Raw genomic sequence first — 23,074 nt, forward strand, 5'->3', positions numbered from 1 at the left:
CGATGCCGATATACCAGATATTTTGGACAAAAATACGAAATTACGTCATTACTATTTTACAACAAAAAAATGGACGAAATTGAAACTTAGTAGGTATTTTTTAATTTATGAGGCTAAATCTTGCTTTACAGCGCTATTAAAAGTTTAGTAATTTCCAGCCACTAACCTACTTTATTTTAAAAGGGTTACCTTTCACATTCTATTCGCTGCTTTGAATCGCAAATTATAGCTGAAATTCTAGTACATTTTGGTATCGGATCAAGACTGATCCTTGTATCGAACCAGGACCAGTAGCCTACTACTTGGAGAAAAACAGCAAAGTTTATTAAGTAGAAAAGTAGACGAATAAATCCTACGTAAACAACATTTGCTTGTTTTTTTTATTTATTTTAACAGACATTTCTAAGTGAAATAAATTCATATGAAATCACACAATTGCTACAATTACTGCAACACGAAGTATATTGAACGTTAAATTCCAATGCAGAGACAACAATGTTTTCTTTAAGATTTTATTAATGATACTTTGCAAGATAATTTAAGCATGGATTAGTAGTTATTAGACTTTAAACAAGCTTGCCAAAGCACGACTCTCCGCTGCAATCGGGGAAAGGAAAAACGTTGGGAACTATGTTTGTTTCTGTGGTAAACTCGATCACTGAACCTCCTGGCATTGCAAACGTCATCTTTAAAAAGATACAGCAGGCATTACAAACAAAAAAACAACTATTGATATACCTTTTACATTACTTATTTCAAGGAGACTATCATTCAGTCACCTTTTTGAAACCTTTATCTGTTGCCCTAGCATTTAGCAAAATGGTTTTACTTTAATTTAGTATTGCAGTTCTCTGGTAGCATTAATAAGATAATTGTACTGCTAAAATGTATTTTTTGATAAATAAATTTACGTGTTTGCAAGATAAACTTATTTATATACATGGTTTAAAACTTGCTTTTTTAATTTCTAGTTTATGTTAAACAAAATACGACTTTCAATTAAAAAATTGATTTAGGTGACATAAATTATTAAAAATAATTGTAAAAAAACGCTAGTAGAATTTTTATAAATAAACAACATGCCAAATAGAACACCGAAATGCCCTCAAGAAACCATACCCAAATCAATCGATCAATAAGACAAGCAATGGGCAGGCTATAGAACAGGAGTGGTCAACATACGGCCCGCGACGTATTTCACAAACTATAGGCACGAGGCCATTCCTAATTTATTTTTGGCTATTTCAACCACAAAAAAGCAAAAAAATGCATTTTACGTAGATCTTGTTTATCCATCGAGTGTAAATTGCCAAAAATTTATACTTGATAAACTGTCGTTGCGGTTATAATAAGATGCGTAAAGTCTACTCAGTTAACATTTAGCGGCCCACACCCCACAGAGACCTTTCTGAGTTTGGTTTTGGCCTCCGACTAGAAGAAGTTGCCCATCCCTTCTATAGAAGATTCCGTATAACACAGTGGTTCCCAATCTATTTGTTCTCGCGATCCTCTGTTTGTTTTCAAAAACTTACGGGACCCCCAGAATCAGAATCACATTTTAATTGGCAAAATGTTCACATTTCTGAAAAAAATTGGTTTAAAATTTTGCTGAAATGTCCAGATTTACGCTAAAGTGTATGCACAACTAACTAACAGTTTAGGCCGCCTTTCGAAGCATTCGCCTACAATTTTTATTCGACAACGCTGTTTGTTTGACCGGCTATCTATAACCACTTCTTGATTAAAGACAAGCGTAATTGTGACGTCATAAACACGACAGGTTAACAGAAAATGCGTCATAAAGACAAGTTTTATCCTGGAGCTGGCGGGTGCTTTCACTATTCTATACTGCTAAACTTTTAGTTAATATTGTTTCTTACCTTGTCAAACTTTGCTTTATCAAACGGCTCAGAGACAACCCCCCCGGTTGGAAACCACTGGTGGAATATCATACCAATGCTGTTATCGTTGATCAAACAAACGCATTCTAAAGCGTTAAATTTGTCTACAGTCGATATAACCTACATGTGTGTTTCATAAATTATGTGTATTATTCGGTTTGCTGACTTGGTTCTTGTTACCTGAATAAAAAAGGCAATCCATCCCGATTTGGGCGCTGGATACCTTACTGAGTATTCCAAGTTGCTTACTCGCTGTACACTGTCGAACACCCATAAAACGGGCTGCAGCACCGGGCCTGCCATTGGGTGAGTCTCATTGAGTTTGTAACGCCTAAAATCACGCCTGTAAAAACAAATATATACGATTTTTCCTTTTATATTTAAGACATATAATTTCTTATTCCAAAACAACACGTATAGCGTCGTTAGACCTGACAAATCAAGTTCTACTAATCAATGTTGTAAACAGTCGACTGTTTTTAAATAAATATCAAGTCAAGTCACCGTCAAAGTCATCAGTTGATCAAGTCAACTTCAAGTCAAGTCCAGTTCGTCTTAAAAATAAAACGCTAAACTATTAGAATTGGCGAACTCGTACGGTTATAACTTATAAGCAATAACTGAACTAAAAATAAAAAAACAAACGCAACATATAGCCATCAAAAAACAGCTCCTCTGGTAAGTGTAATTGTTACCAACGTTTCGGCAACCTATACAAGCCGCCTTCGTCAGGGTGATTGACAGTGAACGCTCGTACAATAAATGGAAAGCAAAAAAAGAAAAAAGAAAAAATAAACGCGAGCAACAAAACGATAAGAAAATAATTAGCGACTGCCTCTAGGCCTTCAGCAAGTGCTTGTAGCATGCAGAAAGCATCACGTCAGTTTTGACGTTCATGGTGTTACCCTTCTTATGAATATTCCACGATTCCAAAAATAATCTTTTCTAGTAGTCTGATTCTCGTGCTATTATTGAAGCGCCACCAAATTGATTTTGGTGGCGCTTCAATAATAGCACGAGAATCAGACTACTAGAAAAGATTATTTTTGGAATCGTGGAATATTCATAAGAAGGGTAACACCATGAACGTCAAAACTGACGTGATGCTTTCTGCATGCTACAAGCACTTGCTGAAGGCCTAGAGGCAGTCGCTAATTATTTTCTTATCGTTTTGTTGCTCGCGTTTATTTTTTCTTTTTTCTTTTTTTGCTTTCCATTTATTGTACGAGCGTTCAGTGTCAATCACCCTGACGAAGGCGGCTTGTATAGGTTGCCGAAACGTTGGTTAACAATTACACTTACCAGAGGAGCTGTTTTTTGATTTATATTACCATGCCTGGTAGCAACAGTTTATATATAGCCGTCAAATTATTTTATGTGAAATTAAGATAAATAGCTCATTTTCATGGAAAATTGCTTAATGAAAACACTTTATTTCAACCCAAGTCATTTGTCCAAACGACTTGAATCAAGTCAATTAATTTTTCGAAAGACTTAAGTCAAGTCAAGTCATTTGAAAACAGTCATTACAACACTTCTATTCCTGCCCAACAAATCAAATGTACGATTTTTACCTTGTGCTTGATAATGAAACGGCGTACCAGGCTCGAACAATACTCGGTTCCATATCGCTTTGCACGTAAATCGTACCCTCGGTTTTCGTGCTGTTCAAAACCCAGCTAAATGTCGGTAACTTATATTCCTGAAAGATGAAATATTTTGAGTCACCTCACTTCATGTTATAGATTTCATTAACATTTTTATGCATTTATTCGAAATTTGTATTTGCGCAGGTAAACCACTGAAACAATTAAAAGCAAATTGTAAAAACATATGTCCGAAATAAAAGTCACGGAATTTATTAAGCAATTAGGTATTTATTAGGTACCTCACCTTTATACTGCTAACATAGAAAGTACTAATACTGTCTAACAATGCCGTTTCCTTTCCATCGCATGAGTGGTCAGTATTTGGTAGCATAGACAGGTAGTTTGCGCCCTTCATATCGCTTAGGTAATAATATGAGTCGTCAAGCAGAAAGAATTCGTCACTTCCCGTGCTGAAAATCATTTTGGGCATAGTCAAACGATTTCTGTAAGCTGGAAAAACAAACAAGGTAAATTAAAGCTGTTTCATGGCCAAACCAGAAGCGGATCGTTGCGGAAATTATTTAAATTGTTAACTTTAGCCTTAAAAAATGGGTTGGGAAAGGTAGTAAGCAAATAGGCAGATCGTTATCTTCCTACTAAATCAATATACTTCTCAAAAATCTTCGAGTATATAGAGTAGACAGACCATTATATCAACTTTAAATGTGCACATTTTGGCGCACATACATTTTGCCAAATTCAAAATGGCATGCGCGACTGGCTCTTTGCACTACCAAACCAGCAAATAAGACATTGCCAGAGACAAAGCAGCGAAGTGGATTGGATATTCAATATGACATGCGGCTGACTCTTTACACCAGCAAATAAGACATTGCCAGAGCAAAAGCAAGCTCAACCATCACATTAACTGAATATGTAATAACTCAATAATGTACTATCATGTTTATTGTGTGTTGTATTTATATCATTTTATCATTCTAACTACCGGTTACTGTATAAACCAGTTTTTTAATTAAAATGACGTTTATCATTTTTTCAAAATGTTGAAAAAATAAGGGGGCCATTGATTTCTCAAAGGGGGGCACGGTGTAAAAAGGCGACTATACGAAATGGCAACGACTATACGAATGAGAACCACTGATCTAAATCAAAACTGGCATAAATATATTGGGTTTCATAGGAAGGATATGGATATTTTAATGCAAGTCACACAGACTCTACTTACAATAGGGGTCAACGATGTCCGCCATTTTTTGTGTGTTAGGATGATCGAGGTTTCTTGTAACGTTTTCAAGATAATAGTCGTCGAATTCGAATGTCCAACCACCGTAGGATTGAAAGTGATGGTGCAAGTTCTTAAAAATAAGATATGTAACACATGATATGTTAAGGGCGACATCATGTTCAATTAAGCAAATAAATACGTATCCAAAGTTTTTGCTTATGTTTGTAGAATTAAAATAAATCTCAATCAGCTACCGACCTTTACCATGTTGAGTTCGTCCATAACGATTGGCGTCATACACTTGACACGTTCGTCCACAGCACCAGTTGTCCACGTTGTCCAGCCACGCTGCGAAAAATAGAAACATCAACGGTTTTTTGACTGAATTTCTTTCGTGAATAGTGTGAGCAACCTCAATGAAGGTGTGCGATTGGTTAATTTAAGTCTAAACGATATGTTCCTGTGAATCCTGTGATTGATAAAAAATGACCCCCCTGGCATTGTTTAACAAAACTTAAAAAAATAGCGTTGCAAAATATTCGTTTCGACGTTACAAAATGGCAATTTAAACAATAATAAAATTAAAACATGTGTGTGCTTATTGGTATAACCTTTTTTGCTATATCTAAAAATTGTCTAAAAATAAGTTTAATATGTGAACTGTGATAAAATTATCCTTTGCGGTTGGGTGTTTCTATTATCGGGGAAATGGAGTCTCGCTTGTAAAACATTAACTCCGCCACTATCCAAAAAATAAATTAACTTACCTTTGATTCTCCGCCGACGCAAAATTTGTTCACGGATTTTGTTGCTACCAGGTTAACAAGGCCATTAATAGCATCCATCGCCTTGACCGCTGCCTTGGTCATTGCCATACGCAGTAACCATTCTGGCTTCGAAGGGTCTTCGATAAAATGTCTCCAAGTGAAAGCGATAATCGCATCTTCGGTACGTTTTAGTTGCAACGGGTCAGTTTTGAAAACGATTGGCTGGTTCGGAACTTGCTTCAACACCGCTGTGACACTAGAAAAAATCACTGTAGCCTACATAGGTGCAACATATTTAACTCCCATTCCGGTTGCAGGGTTTTAAAATTGTAAGAAATAGTAGACAGAAGCTAATTATCTTTACACGTTACTTGACATTATTTTAACCTGTTGGTTCGTTCCGCCATTGCAGCCGAGACCATCAGTTCGGCGTCATTAAAGTCCGGAAGGGATCCGGGATTTTCGTTGTTTCCACCCACTATCTTCATGTAGGCAGCTCCATCCATTTTACTGTCGAAGTGATCCGGAATATTGACAATAAGATGATGCCACCAAATCGATTGACTTGAATCGCTGTCTGCGTGTTGAGCAGATTTAATTTACTGGTGCGATAAGTAACGGACCTAAATCCGTTATATTAAACGACGACTAGATTTGTTTTTCAAGAACAAAATAATAAATCTAAACCCTGGATGAATTGCTTAATAATTTTATCTGAATGTGTATTAAGACTACAGTGGACAGTCACGCTTAACTGCATAACCCAAGCATTCAACATTCTGTATTAAATCTTTAGAAAAAGCATTTATACAATACCAACGAAATTGTTTTACGAACCTGTTAGCCACTTTTGGGATGTCATGTTGATTAGATAAGAAGTATGCGAAGGTCCTTTGTGCGTCCAACTGTTAATTACGTTGTATTTGAAGTAACCGTCGTCATGGTTAACGTAATCGTCTAATGGTGTAGCAATACAGGTAGATACAAACACCACGCTCGTCACAGCAAACAAAGTAATCTAAAATATATAAAAACAATATAATCCAGTAAAACAAAATATCTGTAAGTTAATTTTGCCTGTAGGCTTACTGTCAATATATAATACTGTTTTCAATACGATTTTATTGGCTAGAACCTAGGTTATCTGTCGCTCGACGCAGACTAGAAATATATATATAGTTGGTAATGGGTAAAAAACTAGACAATATCGTACTGAAGTAGTCAAGAAACGTAAGTACAAACCTTATAAATTGGAAACATGGCAATTCTCAGCACGCCAACAGATTGTACTTCTAACAATTCATAAGGATTCGCTTCTGCTATACTCAATTACAAGTGTCCTAAAATATTTTTTCCAATAAATCCTCCGCGTCAGATTTTCGATAAGCGCGACAGCATAAGCGTATTTACCGTTGTCCTTAGGCCGAGCGTTATTCATGCAACCTGTAGGGTCGATGTGCAGGTCAGATATTTGCTAACAAACAGCATCACGTGCGGTATGTCAACAATACAGCGACCACTTTGTTTTTGTTAATATTTAATAAAAGCATAAACGCTGCAGTTTTTAACTTGCAGTGCTTTATGGCCTCGCTGTGACAGAAGAAACACGTAAAGAATATGAAGGTCGCTTTGGTGAGTGCTGTTTTGCAATTTAAATTATTTTAATAAATGGTGGTACATTTTATGGCGTTAATCGTTGAATTAGGCTTAATTTCTAAACCTGCCCGAAAATGTAATAAACGTAATACACTACAGCGAAGGAAATATGTACGCATAAAAATTGTTTATGAGAGTCAATAAGAGTTTATGGACGCATCGCATCCACAATTCTATATGATCTTACTATCGTCACGTGTAATATCTTTGCTAACTAATCGAAAAAAATCGTTAGGTATTGGTGGTAATTTTGTCAATTGTTCAAAGTAAAAACAAATCCTTAATGGGTAATTGTGATCCCAATACCTATACCTGTATTTTGCCTTTTAATATGTCACCAGAAACAAGCTGATAAGCATACCGAAATAAGAAATGAGCGACATAGGCGTGTATGACCCCTCGGGCCTAAGGTATAAGGTCAAGTTTTTATGTAAAAAAAAGCTTTTTATATTAAACCCTGAAAAACAACTGAAAAGTTATAAATTTTAGGCAATTGTGCTGTTCTGCTGCATTACGATATCTTGCGTAACCGGAAATGCCCTGGATGACTACGTTTGGAAAGATGATGGGTATTACAGCTACGACGTTATACGGGATTGGACATACAAATCACCTAGTCATACGTCATACCTCATCAATATGACGTCACAAAAGTGGCTGACAGGTACGTTGGAATTCTAACAATAAACCGCCGTGGTTCTCAACGTGGGGTGCGACACCAAAGGAGTCGCAAGGGATTATCTGGTAGGCCCATTTGTACTATTTGTTAAACGAAAAACAAACCAGAAAAGAGCAATATTACCTAAAAAAAATGGGCGCAGGGGGAAATTTGTGCTATGTTATCTAGATTATTGACTTAAAAACAGCTAAACCTGTGTGCTTTAACTTAATAAACGCGACCTATTTTGGCAGCAATAACAGAACATTAAGCCCGTTTATATGCACCTTTCGCAGGCAGATTAGATTAAGCTTCAATCCGGATTGAAAAGTAATCCGTTCCAGCGTCGTAACTACATAGCGCGAATTTCAAGCCACCTTGAGTGTACAAACTGCACTGATATGGATTATTACGTAATATTCCAGTAAACCTCTGACGCACAACCGATTTTTCGGCTTAGGCTACTCCTTGCGGTAGCAATCTATTGCTGCTTGTTCGTTTTCATAAACCTAAAATTGAAAAAAAACAAGAAATACTAGAGTTTGGTTTGCCGATGGAGTTTGGTTTGCTGAAGTATGTTTTTGACTGTATAGTGCTTCAGTTTACCTGGCACACAGAATATAAGTGCAGGAAAGTTAAGCCTATGTGTGCTGGTCAACGCTATATACAAGGCAAAGTGGACAAAAGAAGGTGGTGAGATGTACCAAACATGATTAATGAAAACTGTATTTGGCGCTGGCCTGAAATCCTAACACAGCGTTGAGACAATTAAGCAATGTATAATATTGAGGGTGGGCCAAGTATTACTATTTAAACCTACCCAAACCCGCATCCTAACCCAAATAATGTTCGACTTTGTGGATTCTAGACCAGCCCCTCTGTTACATATTAGTATCTAACGAGTGTATGTAATATTCTTTCCTTATGCGCTAAACTTGTTGTTTTGTTTACGACTAGCCTTTCGTGTTACGTCATAATGCCCCAAAAGTGGCGTGATGCTTACTGCGTTAAAGCAGGTCATTCTACATTAAACGATTTCGGCCGTCCGCGAAACGAACAGATTAAGCGGCGAACGGATTGAAAACCACTCCTTTTGACCGATTAAGACGAGAGAACTCAATTCATTCCAGCGCCAAAACGAGAGAGAATGAATTAACGAAATAGATTGGAATCCGGCTTAAACTTGCATATAAACGGGCTTAATTGTTTTGTATATGCTTCCGCATGAATTTGTTGAAGTAATATGCGATTCAATTGGTGATTGCGCTCTATTAGTTTTACGTTTGCATATCGAAGGCCATAAAAGGAACAACTTATATGAATATATGTTAATATGTGTAAAATTAAAGGCACCACTGGTAATCCCGCAACCCGCAATTTAAGAACCCTGATTCACAGAACATATATTTTTGTTTAAAAAAAGTTTTACAACAAACTTTGCCTAATATGAATATAAAACAGTTTTGCGAATAATTACAAAAAAACATTGTTAGACGATGACTCCACCCGCTCGCTTTGGTGGCATTACCTTATCATTCATATTCCCGATGAGTTTGACCCGAAAATGATGGATAGTGGATATCTTCTGATCGATGGTGGATCCAACGACAATCCCAGCAGCTTGCCAACTCCCACCGACAACTTCGTAGCCATGACCGGGCTAATGGCTACAGCTTCCAAAAGGTGTGGATGAGCGACTCGGTTGCTTATTAACTATTGTAGAAAAAGCTTATCTATATTAATTCTAAAGAAGTGGTCCACATATGAGTATATTTGCAATGACTAGCCCGTGCCATATAGTAATAAGCACGCATTCAAAAGTTTTCCAAAATTTCTTAATTTGTCCTTTCGTAATTTGTCTCCCCGAGACCACTTTTAAAAAAAACTAAAATGGGCTTAATTTGAAACTAATCGTGATTTTTTCTCACGGTAGCGTCATCGCAGATCTCCAGCAAATCCCAAACGAGCACCTGATGTTCAAGCAGGATCCAAAGAAACAGCGGAGGACTGAAGACGCCATCATCGCGTATACGTGGCGCCACTTTCTGGACGATCCGACCAAACCAGAGTGGCTCCTCAGGATGCCGATGACCAAGGCGTCGGTGCGAGCTATGGACACCATCACCGACTTTGTCAACAAAACGGTTGGAAAAGTCATTGACCGCTACTGCGTTGGTGGCGCGTCTAAGGTAAGACTTTAGTTCGTTGTAATGTAAAAAGTTTTTAAATGGTTAACCATGTTTGTTCATATTAAACGCAGAACGGTTATAAGCAATTTTATTCTAACACTTTTTTAGAAATGAAAGCATTACCGTAAACTGCGTTAAGAAGGAACAAGTTTGCGAGCGGTGGCTGTTGATGTTTAGACCTAATACTTCTTATCGTCTTTTACTCGCGCTTGTGCTTCTACGATGTGTGTTTTAATTGCTTTAATTTCTACTTTGTTCTGATTAAGCACGGTTGTGTGAAAGCTTGGCAATATTTTTATGCAATTTGTCGTTGCACTGCGTTTAAGACGACTCGTAATTACGATGGACATGCCTTATCAGGCAACGACAAAAAATTGTTTCATTTTATTAAAAGGTAATTGTCCTAAGCAAGTTTAGCTTTACCCGGCATGGTATTTACTTATCTGGGCCTCAAAGTTAGGCCAACCTTAAATAATTTTTTTGAAATCAACAAATTTTGTTACATATAACAGCGCGGTTGGACTACGTGGACAACAGCAGCCGTCGACAACAAACGAGTCAAGTGCATCACTCCAATTGTAATGGACGAACTGAACATGCAGAAGGTAAAGATAGCGTTGTTGGCTGTACTGTAAAATATTTTAGCACAAAAATATTTTGAAAGAAAAGAAACAAAACTTTGCTACAGACATTTTACAAAAGAGATGCTGATATGTATGGTTGTGGTCGGTTTCAAATTTATATAGTCGGAACACGTCGGCAACCCTCAGCATTGAAAGATCCGCTTAATATCGTTTCCATCAAACTAAAACCTAGTCCTAGTCTGTCTTTGCCTAACTCACTACCTTAAACAAAAACCTATAAGGTCAAATACATCTTGAAAACTAACGCGTTACACTTACACGTCTTTGCCACAACAAAATTTTTGCAAAAGCCACCAAACAAACATCAACACAGGTGACATGCGAACTCAAACAAAAGTAGTTATGCGTATTATGGCCGCTAAAATCTTTGTGTATAGCAGTTTACAAGGTTTTCCCACGTGGGCGCTGGGTCTTTGTCACTAGACCCACTGAGGCCACACATAACACATAAAAATGTCGCATAACGATCGAAATGCGCAAGTTACCGACTTATGCCATACCCTTTTTTGTTAACTTTAGTAATTTAGGATCATTTAAATATCTGGAACCAGGTGTGTATGCAGAAGGGGTTGACGTGTTATAATGTACAAACAATATTTCTTTCTAATAAGTTATATGAAATTCGTGTGTGGTTATGGCAAAGTTTGTAGGTGTAAAGCCACTACGTAATGTGTGTATGTCGAATTTCCAGCTTAATAGTTGTACGCTTTTCGCAGAACTTGCACCACCACTTCAGGGCTTATGGGGGCTGGTCGTTCGCTTTCAAGGATTACTACAACGAGGATATCACACGGGATTTGGACCACCCCAATATGCCAGCGTTGCAAGCTCTCGTCGACCCTTTAGGTAGTTTACACGATTTACAAATGGATTCTAATAAAGTATTATTGTCTAGAAGTTAACTCTCCCTGTTTTAATTGTCCAAAGCTTACGTGGACCGGTTGACAATGCCCAAATTGGTATTTAGCACCGGAGGAGACGAGTTCTTTCTTCCTGACGATTCGCACTACTACTTCACAATGATGAAGGGGCCAATGTACGTCAATATGCTACCGAACGCGGAACATTCGTGCGCTGGACACGAAATGCAGATAATGTTTAACATTGTTGCATTTTACCTGAGTAATATGAAAGTAAGAAATGAAATATGTTAATAATAATTTTTTGTACTTTTGCTGCTTTTACAACCTCAATACTTCCAAACTGAATAGTTTGTGTTTGATGAACATATACCATTCGTTTATCGGGCATTTCTTAATGAAGCTAATTTTTTACGCTTTTCGTTTTTTTGTTTAGGGTTTCACATTGCCTAAAGCTCAATGGACGTTGTACAACACTGCAACGGGAGGTGGGATCAGTGTTTCCATGGATACAACACCTACTTTAATCAGAGCTTGGTCTTCCACCTCTATCTCCACTAAAAGGTTTGTCCATCATTTTCTGAATAAAATTTAAACTCAAGCCAGTGAAATTAAAATTTCATGTAGACGATGCTATTTGTGTAGGCTAACTATATAGTATTCTGCTCTTGTTGACTAAAGTTGTTTTGAATCTTTTTTACAGCCTTCACATAATTTCAAAACGCATAATCAAAGTTTAAGCTCACCGTGAGATCGCTCACAAAACTATTTGTGATCGTAACGATGATATGTGAAAAGCTAAATAAATGCGAAACATTTCGTCAAGTTTTTTAAACCAGATTTTCTAGCTAAATAAACCATTATTAGGCTTTTTAGAAGACGATATATATATACACATATATATATATATATAGGCCTGTATATATACAATACATTTAATACATATATATTTAAAAAAGGTATGGAACAGATGAGCCGCATTTTGCTTTGAATGCGTCAAGCCTATCCCTATTACATTTAAGTTTACCTTTGTGGTTTACATATCATACATAGTTAAGGTTTACAATTAAATAAACGATAAATATTACCATTGAAGATGACGCTCTTCTACGCAACAATAACGCTTAATTTAGACGCGACTTTCGTCTACTCTGCGCCAACCAAACAGACCCATTGAACGGCCAGCCACAAGTGCAGCCAAACCTTTGGCACCACAGCGATGTGGAAATGGTGGGCGACAAGCAGTATAAGGTCGAGTTCGACACACCAATCACTGGCCAGTGGAAAGCATTTTTTATACAGGCAAGCAATAGGAATGATTTCGCCACAGATATGTATGTCAAAGTTTCTATCTATCCTGATCGAATCCCGAAATCCAATTCTTATATAAACCCAAATATATTACCCAATACATTTTTTGTGAATAATTTCGCTAACAGGTTATATAATGTTTTAAATAACGAATTAAAGTAAACAAGGTCATCTACATAAAACAAAATCACACAATTTTACCCCTACTCCAAAATAGACCGCATGAATTTGAATTACTTTCTGTTAACGAGCTATTTATATTCACAAGAAAATTCTTAACTATCCAAATGATGACAATCAAAATTAAAAAATATGGTAAAGACAATCAAAATTAAAAAATATGGTCAACCAACATCCCCCGATTTTCGAATAATATTTTTGTGTTATTACTTTCACAGATGACTTTTCCCGGACCAGACGGCTACCTGATTGAGTTTACAACTGAAACCAACATCATTCCCGCGAAGTTTCCTTTCGCCGATTGCTACAAGGATAGTTGCAAGGGAAATCTTGTTTAGTTTGCAAAAATATCTTTTAAAGTTTTTAACTTAAAAAAAATGTCTCAGCCATTTGAGTCATTTATCCCAAAAATCAAATATGATATATGAAATTAAGTGTATATTTCTTTATAAATTTTAATTGTAAGTTAAACGTAGTGAAATTTCATACATGATTTGCTTAATGAAAAATACTCAAGTTTTAATTTTGCCAGTTTCTACGCGTTCCCTGTCTACTAGTTTTGATAGGATTTTGGGCAATTTTGAAATTAAAGTTAATTTGAATTTATCTAAGTGTGCAATAAACCGCATTGACAAAAGGTAAAATTCGAAGTTTATTTTTAAAAATTCAGTGTCAAGAAACCTGTATGATAAACGCGGCAAACACACAAACCACTGTTCCGCAGCGACAAAATAACAGCAAAACTTAAAAAAATATAGTCATCTAAATATATACTTAACATTAATAAAAACAAACTATCAACGCACAAACCAACAGATGTGTTCAACAAAAAGTACAGGTCGATATATGAGTAATGTCACTTTATTAAAATGAGTCATACAACGCAAAGTCAACGCTCACTGAATGTTGTGATCTGGAACTACCCCCTTGAGGTAAAAGACCCATTGACAAGAGGTGCCCCCTGACCTTTCGTAGGACAGGGTCATCTTACCGGTGACCAGGCTACCTGCCGGCGACGAACTTTCAAAACCAACCGAGATGTTGTGGGTTTTCTTCGATCGAATAGCTTCGCCAGGTTTCACAGAAAACTGCGGGTTGTCAACCTGAGTAATATGGAAGAATATTAAGTGTTTTGCTATTCTTCCTTTCATGGACAGTTAACATTTACGGGTGCAAATACGTTCCTATTATTTTAAACAAAACTGAAGCATTTCAAACTTTAGGTAGAGCAAATGACTGAATTTTACCCCTATAAAACTTGTACACCTAAAGTGGGTACGTATAGTTTCCATTATATAAGTCACACCTGGGTTTAACGAGGCAAAGAATTTTATGAAAAAAAACTTTTAACTAGTTTAACATCATGGAGGCGAGGACTCCCTACTTGGCAATACAATATTGCGTTTTGTCTAAACTCTAAAGCACCGTTAAGCGTATGGCATACAAACCTGGAATGTGAAAACAGTAGTCGACAGGAAAACGTTCTTAAACGGAATGGACACCGTCGATCGATTGCGAACCGTGAAGGGTCCCTGGGGTTTAGGGGGGCCGCATGTGGCGTATAAGGGTAACACGTACTCTCCCCCTATTCCTGAGGTCACGTGGAGGATTGCGCGGGACTCTCCCAAACGCGCCGGTTCAAAAGTGACGTCAATGGTGACCTCAGTACCGCTTCCTGATGATGCCGGGGCGGCAGTAATGCTCCGCTCGCAGGTGAACTCGGGACTGTCGATCTGGGCGGTGATAAAATTTACCTTTCGGATGTGTGATTTATTTTGATTCAGAAGCAGTCGAGATGTTGGTGTACGTAAAATTTAAAAAGCGATATTTTAGCGCTACATATATTTACACTACTTCAATGCTGTCTGAAAGTTGATGTCCACTGAAGTCTTTATCAGTTAACAAACAATAAACACAACGATGGTTACAAAACCTTAGTTCCTTATTCAAATAGAATTATACAAAGTTATCAACATTAATAACAATTAACACATAATAAATATAAAACTTAACTTACACCGCAACAGAGTAGATGTTACCACTAACACAGGCGCGTCTCAAATGAAACGTACACGTTTAAACGAGACACGTACATGATCTAGGCAAAGCGCGCCACTAGGAGCAATGTTTAAATAAAATAAAACACTAAGGTTAACACTGTCAAAAAGCAAACAGATTTTAAGTTGATACCCGATGCACTTACAAGTGAAAGTTTGTTTGACAATGCAAACAAAACTAGACCAATAAAATATAATACGTATTTCCAGCGATTTCTGTGAAAGATAAAATATAGATATCACCACTGAGGTATAAACTAAGTCACCGGGCACCACAGTAAGGAATAGTAAATCTAAAAAAGCAAGCAATCACCAACCTTGCACGAGTAGTCGGTCTTTTGGCGCGCAAAGTTTTGGAACTTGATTGTGACGCTCTGGCTGCCGCCAAGGTTGGCGTTAAAACACGTGGTCTTCTCCTGGCCAGCGGGTGTGGCCTTGAGCACAAGGTCGTACGTGTAGCTGCCAAGGTCGCCGTTGGTGAGGGTGAATTTCCCGCTGCTCTCGCCTGCCTTTAGCGGCTGGTACTCGAACATACACGTGCCCTGCAGCGGTAAAAACGCTATAAATTACCAAATCGAGTTAAAAAGTGTAAAAAAAATAATAGCAGTTTTCCATTCATACTTCAATCAATTCCACAAAGCAAAACGCAGCATTTGGGTTGAACCTTGTTTATCACAACGTGAACTAATTCAAGTCTTAATCGCACTAAACGCAAAATTATTTTACAAATCGAATATGAGTTGCTACTAGATGCCGGTTTCTTAAGTTGACTATGATAAAGACAGTTCATAAAAAGTCGTCTATAACTCTACATCGCTCTAACAACTAATTTCTTAATGCCTTCATTAAACTGCCAAAGTTGCAACTTTTATCTTTCGAAAAGAAAATAAATAAACGTAACGTGACTCGCCTCTGAGTTGGCGGGCACAGTGAACTGAGGCGGCATGTTGATGTCGGCCAGTTTGCACTCGGTTTGGAAGGTTAGTGGATAAGCCAGGGGATTCTCAACCTTCAACGTATGCACAGCCGATCTGCGCACCGGGCTTTCTAGTTCCACTGTGCCCATCACCCCCGCAGAGGTGGCGCGCAATGTGATGTAGTAGAACAGGTACTCTCCCGTGCGCTCGTTCTTAAATATGATCTGTACGGAAGAACATGAATAGAGATTGAACTTTCATGTCCAAACAGTTAACCATGACTCATATTCATTTTTAAATCACGTTTTAATGTGTTTCAAAATAGCAAAAAAACGGCAAATAGAACCTTCTAATTTATCCATCAAAGAAAAGTTCCTAAACAAAATAAAGTATCTTTACGTTGCAAGCTACTGGAAGCACCACTGTTGCTATACATAATGTTCAAAAACACTGTGGACGTCGCGATTAATAAACTCTATGTTTCGGTTAGTTATGGGGGTGATAATGCAATTCGCGTAACTGCTCACCTTTGCGCCAAACGTTCCCTCTTTGTGCGCAAAAAAGTTGAGCTTGTAGTCACGCTTGACTGAGCCTGGTACATCGATATAATCGAGTCCCTTCAGTGTGGTTCCGGCGTCAAGTTTGTCAGGCTTGATCATCTCGACCGAGACTTTAAACCTGAAAGTAAATACGGACAACTGAATTAACTGTTTAAACTTTTGAGGTGTGAAAACAAAGAAAAAATGTCAATAAATAACTTTATCATTAATACGTCGTTAACTTTCGGTGGTTTTAACCAGATTCGGAAAGTGCAAATCTAAGTGCAAGACAGTGGATCTCTGAAATACCAGCATTCGATTAAACTTACGACCACATCAACGTAAGGGAAACACGCATTTAGGAATGTCTCCTAATTGTCCACAATAAAACATTTGAACTGTGAACTAAACCATTCCATAGGAGCTTATCACAAAGGCATAGGTGTAAAAAAAATCGTTGTTTTATCGAGCTCTAATTACCTTTGTGGTTTGCGAAGCCAATTGACGACAGGTAGGAGTTCGACGTATGCAGTCTTACAGGGCACGTCACGAGAAACACTTGACACCGGTTTGGGAGGGTCAGCTTGACCTTGCAAGTTGTACAGCAAACCGCTGCCGTCTGGGAGTGGGAAAAACACCGAACCCTGCGCAAAAATGTGATTTAAATTTAACAAATGGCCCAGAAGTTTTTGTTTATCTAATCTAAGCACTGGCCAACGTGCTCGCAATAACCAGTTTATTTTAGATAAAACGAATAGATCTTCATTTGGCCACAAATTCCCAAATAGAATTTTAACTTTTTAAGACAGTTAACAAATGCAGATGTATGATCCCACATAAATATTAACGCAGAGTTTCTCTAACTATGCATGCCCTGGTTTTTCGTTTTGGTTTTTGAAGAGAGTCCCCAATGATTTCGTTTCATATCAAAACTCAATATTGCGGTGCTTTTAAACTTATTGTTACTAAAAAAGCTGCAGCAACTGATTATGTTTTTGGAAACATACAAATAAAACCATCGTCTTTGATTAATTATAAAGGGGTTCTTCTGACCAATATGTATTCAGCGCCGACGTTTTGATTACCTATACGGCACTTGTAACTTTACAGAACGGTAAATATAAAGTGCGTCAAAAGACAAAAACATTGTTTTAATCGAAACTTCGGCGCTGAATACATATTTGTCAGAAGAACCCCTTTATAATTGATACAATGCCTGGCAGAAACAGTATATTCATCGTCTTTGATGTAAAATGACAGAAAAAATGAGTGAAATTGCAAACCAAGCTCATACCTGGTGCTTCTTGCTGTCAACCGTCATGCTCAGCGGTCGGTAGGTCAGCTCGTACGCTTTGCTCTGCTGAGGTTCCAGCACGAAAGTGTCAGCGCCCGTCCAAAACTCGCCGTCAATCACCGGCTGCAGGCTCCAGCGCTGATTCGACCGATTGCTCACCATTACGCTCCTGAGGTCACGACCTCTCGTGTGGCAGGAGAAGGAAAGGACCTGCATTTGTCAAAGATTAACCGTGAATTGAGTTCGACCATTGTACTAATTTCGTACCCGATGTTTTGTTGTCGCACTATATGATGAGTCTACTGCCTTGCAGGATGTACGTCTTAAGCACACGTTGCTCGTGTTGGTATTTCACTAGTGTGCCTACGTGCCGTATAATTATTTCTTTACGTTGGAATGGTGATTGCATTCTGCGCCCTATATAACAGTGGGTGTTTTCGTTCATTCATATTACTTTACTTCTACGTCCAATCGTCCATGAGCAATAAAACTTCACCCTATGCTCCCCACATACCTCCGGACCTTGCCCACAGTGCAATGCCTGTTAAATCCCACAACACCCCAAACATCCTCTCCCTTGACCCCAACTGTCCGCTCTGCCACTACCTATATGAATCTGACGCACACCTTTTCCATCTTTGCACACAAATTCAACCCCTCCTGACCCACGTTAAGAACCTCTACTTTAATTTTACCTCTCTTCCCACAACCTTTTTTGATAACCACGCCCACATTTATTTTGTCGCCTCACCGCTCCCCGCTCACCAATCATGACCTTGTCACACTCCTTAACACCATCCTTCACCACACCATCTGGAAAACCCGTATCAAAAAAGTCTCACCCCAGACCCGCAACTCACCCCACCCCAACGCCTAATATTATTTTTTAATAACTCTATTCGATCCCGGTGCCAAATTGAACAGGCCAAACCCAACTCGCCCCACGTCGACCTGTTCATTAAATTAACCTTCCTCGATGAGTACCAACTGACCTCTCCTGTCATACCAAGCTAAATCGTCCCAACTCCATGTCAGTCCAAAACCTCCGGTTATCCCTCCTACCTCCTTAGTTATCAAATCTCATTTGTTTGTTATTGTTTAGCCGTTTTTGTTTAATTTTGCATTTTTCGTTTCCCTTCTCTTTTATATCTTACACGTAACCTTATTTATATATATATACTGGGAAATGTAGCCCGGTCGCCAGTTTTCAGGACTTCATTTGTTTTTCAGTCCGCCATTCCTCTGTTCCCCTTTACGCCATGTTTTACTTTCCAGAGCTTCAAATAAAACAAAACAAACGGGCAATGATGAGCCCGAACCGAAGGGGGTGTTAGCAAATTGCTAACCCCACCACCCCTAAGGTACCTGAACCTTAAAAAAAAAAAAAAAAAATTCTACGAATACAACCGTATACAGTATAAGAAAACAAACTAAAGTGTGCGAATTTAAGCATCCGCTTTGTTTATAAAGGACATCGTTCTGGGAGGGAGGCTTTACTAGATGACAGGAAGGTTTTTCTGCTTTCCACGTGCTATTTTTTATGGTACAGTCTTTTTATGTATCTCCAATTGCACAAAATAAAATGAATCTGAAACTGCATCGGGAACGATACAAACGGAGAGGGCCAAACTCATACAGCTAAATATGGAAGGTTTTATCTCGAGCAAGGTTAACATTTTCAGCCGCTTACAGGAGCGGCTAAAAGTTCCATGCCACGAGCTTAACGTAAGATACACGCGCTCTTGTAATAAGAAGTGTTAACTATTGAAGCCATTGATCACCAACAACAGTCTTACCGATAGGTTGGCAACTTCCTAGAAGTGTCCCATTCCCTCCAGAGCCATTGTCTGGCAATTGGGAAGAAATGAGAACTTCAAGCCATTGAACCCTGACTTATCACGACATGTGACTATGGAAGTATCGGCCTTAATGAGGGCCATCAGTTCGGATACCGATCTCTCGGGGGACCTAACCCATGATGAGATGTATACGGACCTTAAACATCGAAAGCCTTACCGTAAATGCCCTGGCCGGGACTTGTACAAGACCTGGTTACACCCTTTCCTAAATTTTTGATTGCACCACCTCAAGATCCCAAAATCTTAACAAAGGCGACAGTGATTGCTAGTATAATTGTATTAAAAAGGTATATTTAGGATTATAAACCAGAATTAAAGATTTTTGGCGAGTACTTGCCTCCTTTGAAGGGGGAACGCTCACGCACATGCCAGTCAACGTCAGCTTAAGCGGTTTTCCGCCCTCTATATGACACTTGAGGGCGTCATAGCGCACGTCCTGGCACAACTCTTTGGGGTGAAAGGTCACAGTGAAGGGAACTTCCATACCGGGACTGATGTAACCCTGCAAGTGAAACGGATTATGTGATAAAATATTGGATACAATATTATAAGCAGTGGCGTACAATGTCTGGTGATGTCCTATTTAATAATGGCGTCTAACAAACAAACAACAGTCTTTTGACAGTCTTTTGACTGTCAACATTTACTGTGAATATTTAGGTGCTGTTTAATGTACCCTTAAGTAACATCACAAAACATTCGCCCATGCGCAACTACAGCCATTGAACACATAGGCAATTCATTGTAGGTAAGTTTGTTACTCTACTCATTAGTTGAGAAAAAAAACATACATCGAAAGAGCAAAGAAAAAAACTATAACCTACGTGTAATGGTGAAATTGAAAAGTCTGGTTTGAATTTCTCGCCTTCCCATCGGAACCTGTAAAAGTAACCGAAATATGAAAGCACTATTAATGCAATATGACATTAAGCAAGGTTGCTAATAAAACGTTCAGCTATAAATGCAAAGGTTTGATTTTTATACGCACGAGAGTAGGTCTCATACAGCGTCGATATCCTGATCAAATCGACGGATGACTGTTGTTCAACGTAAATCCGATTCGCAAACAGTGGCACAACTTACCCTGCTCCGATATCGCCTAGGTTCTGCATCATGAAGCGACGTTCGCTCTGACTCCGCTGCACCACGGCACCGAAAGGGATCGAGTCCTGGTCGAGCGACACCTCGATGCCCTGGCAACTGCCGCTCACAATGAAGAGCGGTTCCGACATTCCGGCGCACTCCATCATTATCTGGCGTGCAAAGTAAATGATCCCTTGGCTTAGATGTCTAGGCAATTCTTTAAAAGATGATATTGGTGCCTTAATTAAACGCACTTTATAACAAAGAAAACAGAAAGTAAACAAATTTGACATTCCCGTTTCCTTTTAACTACTTTACACCCTTTTCGGATTCGCAATTTCAAGCGATGATCATTACCAATGTTGCGCTGTACTTACTTTTGATTGCTATACGCACAGAGCCCTGAATTTTAATAGCTTCTAGAAATATAAACTCAGACTCTAGCTTTTATTAATTATACAGTTTACCACAGACAATGACGAGAAATCCCTACGTTTTACCTCTTCCGTGAATTGTGGGACCCTTGACTTGGGGCAGAAAAACACCTCGACGTCCCTGGTACCTCCCCTAGGCGCAAGGGTCACCGGGTCACTTGGAGTTACCCTCAGCACAGTGTTACACTGCAGGGGTTGGCTGACCGGTGTAACCGAGAGTGTGAGTGTAATAGGGGTGGGACTTCGGTTAATAATCGGAACCAGGTGTTTGGAAGCCTGGCCAACGCGCATCGCTCCAAACTTGACCAATTTCTGTTTCGGGTTGGCCACTTCAACCTAAGTTTGGGACATTGTTATAATGTACGCAGAAATGATTTTCAAACGTACAAGATTGTACTCAAAATATAAACGATTTAAGTACAATCTACTATCACAAATCAAATAGTTTACAAAACCTACCCGGAGCTGGGTTCCTTCGCCCGTGATTTGCACGTTGTAAGTGGAGAGACCGTTGATCTGGAAAGTGACTGTCTCCTTGTACTTGACTGCCTCTCGCGGGAAAAACGTGAAGGTCGCCGCTGTGATTGAGCCAGGCGCTATCACAGTCGCTTCAAAGATCACTTCAAGGTGACTGTTGTTTTGGTACAAGCACTCCACGCTGCAAACACGCAAAAAGTTATTTTTGTCGTTTGTTTTATCTACGGAAAGCGACAGGTTAAAGCTAAACCTGTAGGCTCTCTTCACAAATAAAACACTTGTCTCCAAGACTCTATTACTAGACCATAGTGTTGTAATGAATTAAGTCATTGGTTGTCACTGTTTTTAAATGACTTGAGTTGGACTTTAGTCAACTTGTCAAAATTCTAGGGATTACAAGAGCTTTTCATTAAAATATATTATTTTTGCAAAGCAATAATATTGCTGTATAATGCATTTATGTTATTTTTGAGTTGAATTGTTGCTCATAATCGGGGACGAGTTTACCAATATTAATAGTTTAACGTTTTTTTATGTCAATTACACGACTTGAAGTTGACTTGCTCTTATAATGACTTGACTACGACTTGGCTTGGTCAACTTAGACTGGGACTTATATATTTGCAAAAAAATTAACTTGGACTTAAGTAATTTTCAAATGACCATACTGGGACATTTTAAAATGACTTGTTCAAATCACTGCATTAGAGCATACTCTGTTTTGTGGAAGAATATTATTACTTCACCTAATTTCCTTGCTGTCCTTGTTGAAGATGGAAAGAGTTGTGGCGTTGACAGGCATCCCGGCCTTGTAGATAAAGCATGCACCGAAGTTGTGCTTGTCAAACGAGAACTCCAAACCGGGACTGATCCCGCTGCCACTGACGTGGCACAAATAAGTTGGTCCGTTGCTTACCTGTGGCCAAAAAACTTGAATTAGTAGTGTTTTAAATTTCGTTAACGATGGTATCCAGGCTTGATTTCGTAATAGCCCTGGGACTAAGTTGTTTGTTGAAATTGTTTAGGAAAAGGCTGGTTTCGGTTGTTTTTAGCAAACTAACTTATTAAACGAGTAATTTAAAGCATTCTGTGCTGCAAGTATTTTCAGATACCTATTATAAACTACAAATGCAATAAATAGGAAAAAATACAGTAGGCTAGAAGTAACTAAAGACGTTGGAAATGTTCTGCCTAAAATCCTATGAACCAGGGGTTCTGGAACTTTTTTTACCGGACCCCCAAATATTTCCTTTTGCTTTGCGTGGACCACGATAGACAATTTTTTTTTTAAATTACGTCATAAATTGACGTCACAATTAAATAGACTTCATAAATATGATTATTTTTTCACAAATTTCAATCACAACACAAATTCAGAAATATGCTGACGATTTAAGTAAAATGGAGTCAAAT

The 23,074-nt window shown here is 38.4% G+C and overlaps 3 protein-coding genes across 3 annotated transcripts in view; 1 reads left to right on the forward strand and 2 right to left on the reverse strand.

The window, feature by feature from the left end:
- Positions 1-566: 566 nt before the first annotated feature.
- LOC146160529 (autocrine proliferation repressor protein A-like) lies at positions 567-6,763 on the reverse strand. Its single transcript, XM_083384958.1, has 10 exons — positions 6,746-6,763; positions 6,341-6,521; positions 5,891-6,080; positions 5,504-5,759; positions 4,995-5,084; positions 4,737-4,866; positions 3,795-4,000; positions 3,476-3,603; positions 2,082-2,244; positions 567-686 (listed from the first exon to the last, which is right to left on the reverse strand). The coding sequence occupies exons 1-10, from the start codon at positions 6,761-6,763 to the stop codon at positions 567-569; spliced, it is 1,482 nt and encodes a 493-aa protein (XP_083241084.1).
- Positions 6,764-7,120: 357 nt separating this feature from the next.
- LOC146160530 (autocrine proliferation repressor protein A-like) lies at positions 7,121-13,339 on the forward strand. Its single transcript, XM_083384959.1, has 10 exons — positions 7,121-7,135; positions 7,649-7,823; positions 9,311-9,500; positions 9,751-10,006; positions 10,519-10,611; positions 11,367-11,496; positions 11,578-11,783; positions 11,947-12,074; positions 12,644-12,812; positions 13,220-13,339. The coding sequence occupies exons 1-10, from the start codon at positions 7,121-7,123 to the stop codon at positions 13,337-13,339; spliced, it is 1,482 nt and encodes a 493-aa protein (XP_083241085.1).
- Positions 13,340-13,652: 313 nt separating this feature from the next.
- LOC146160531 (hydrocephalus-inducing protein homolog) overlaps positions 13,653-23,074 on the reverse strand; it is a 55,632-nt gene continuing 46,210 nt past the window's right edge. Inside the window, exons 80-92 of the mRNA XM_083385850.1 lie at positions 22,408-22,577; positions 21,644-21,842; positions 21,251-21,520; positions 20,751-20,920; positions 20,492-20,546; positions 20,005-20,169; positions 17,809-18,018; positions 16,995-17,158; positions 16,503-16,653; positions 15,969-16,199; positions 15,376-15,600; positions 14,450-14,734; positions 13,653-14,104 (exon numbers count right to left, since the gene is read on the reverse strand). Of these exons, the coding sequence (XP_083241976.1) occupies positions 13,898-14,104; positions 14,450-14,734; positions 15,376-15,600; positions 15,969-16,199; positions 16,503-16,653; positions 16,995-17,158; positions 17,809-18,018; positions 20,005-20,169; positions 20,492-20,546; positions 20,751-20,920; positions 21,251-21,520; positions 21,644-21,842; positions 22,408-22,577 (2,502 nt within the window). The 3' untranslated portion in view covers positions 13,653-13,897. The remainder of the gene's footprint in view (positions 14,105-14,449; positions 14,735-15,375; positions 15,601-15,968; positions 16,200-16,502; positions 16,654-16,994; positions 17,159-17,808; positions 18,019-20,004; positions 20,170-20,491; positions 20,547-20,750; positions 20,921-21,250; positions 21,521-21,643; positions 21,843-22,407; positions 22,578-23,074) is intronic.

Source organism: Ascidiella aspersa, chromosome 3 (genome assembly GCF_963924565.1).
Source record: "Ascidiella aspersa chromosome 3, kaAscAspe10.2, whole genome shotgun sequence".
Lineage (NCBI taxonomy): Eukaryota > Metazoa > Chordata > Ascidiacea > Phlebobranchia > Ascidiidae > Ascidiella > Ascidiella aspersa.

What these genes read in the sequence shown, in the direction of transcription:
- LOC146160530 (XM_083384959.1), top strand. An exon ending in AGCTCTCGTCGACCCTTTAG is followed by an intron (nt 11,497 to 11,577) that starts GTAGTTTACACG and finishes AATTGTCCAAAG; the next exon opens with CTTACGTGGACCGGTTGACA. An exon ending in ACCTCTATCTCCACTAAAAG is followed by an intron (nt 12,075 to 12,643) that starts GTTTGTCCATCA and finishes CGCTTAATTTAG; the next exon opens with ACGCGACTTTCGTCTACTCT.
- LOC146160529 (XM_083384958.1), bottom strand. An exon ending in GTTTCATTATCAAGCACAAG is followed by an intron (nt 2,245 to 3,475) that starts GTAAAAATCGTA and finishes TTGTTTTTACAG; the next exon opens with GCGTGATTTTAGGCGTTACA. An exon ending in GGATTGCCTTTTTTATTCAG is followed by an intron (nt 687 to 2,081) that starts GTAACAAGAACC and finishes ATCTTTTTAAAG; the next exon opens with ATGACGTTTGCAATGCCAGG.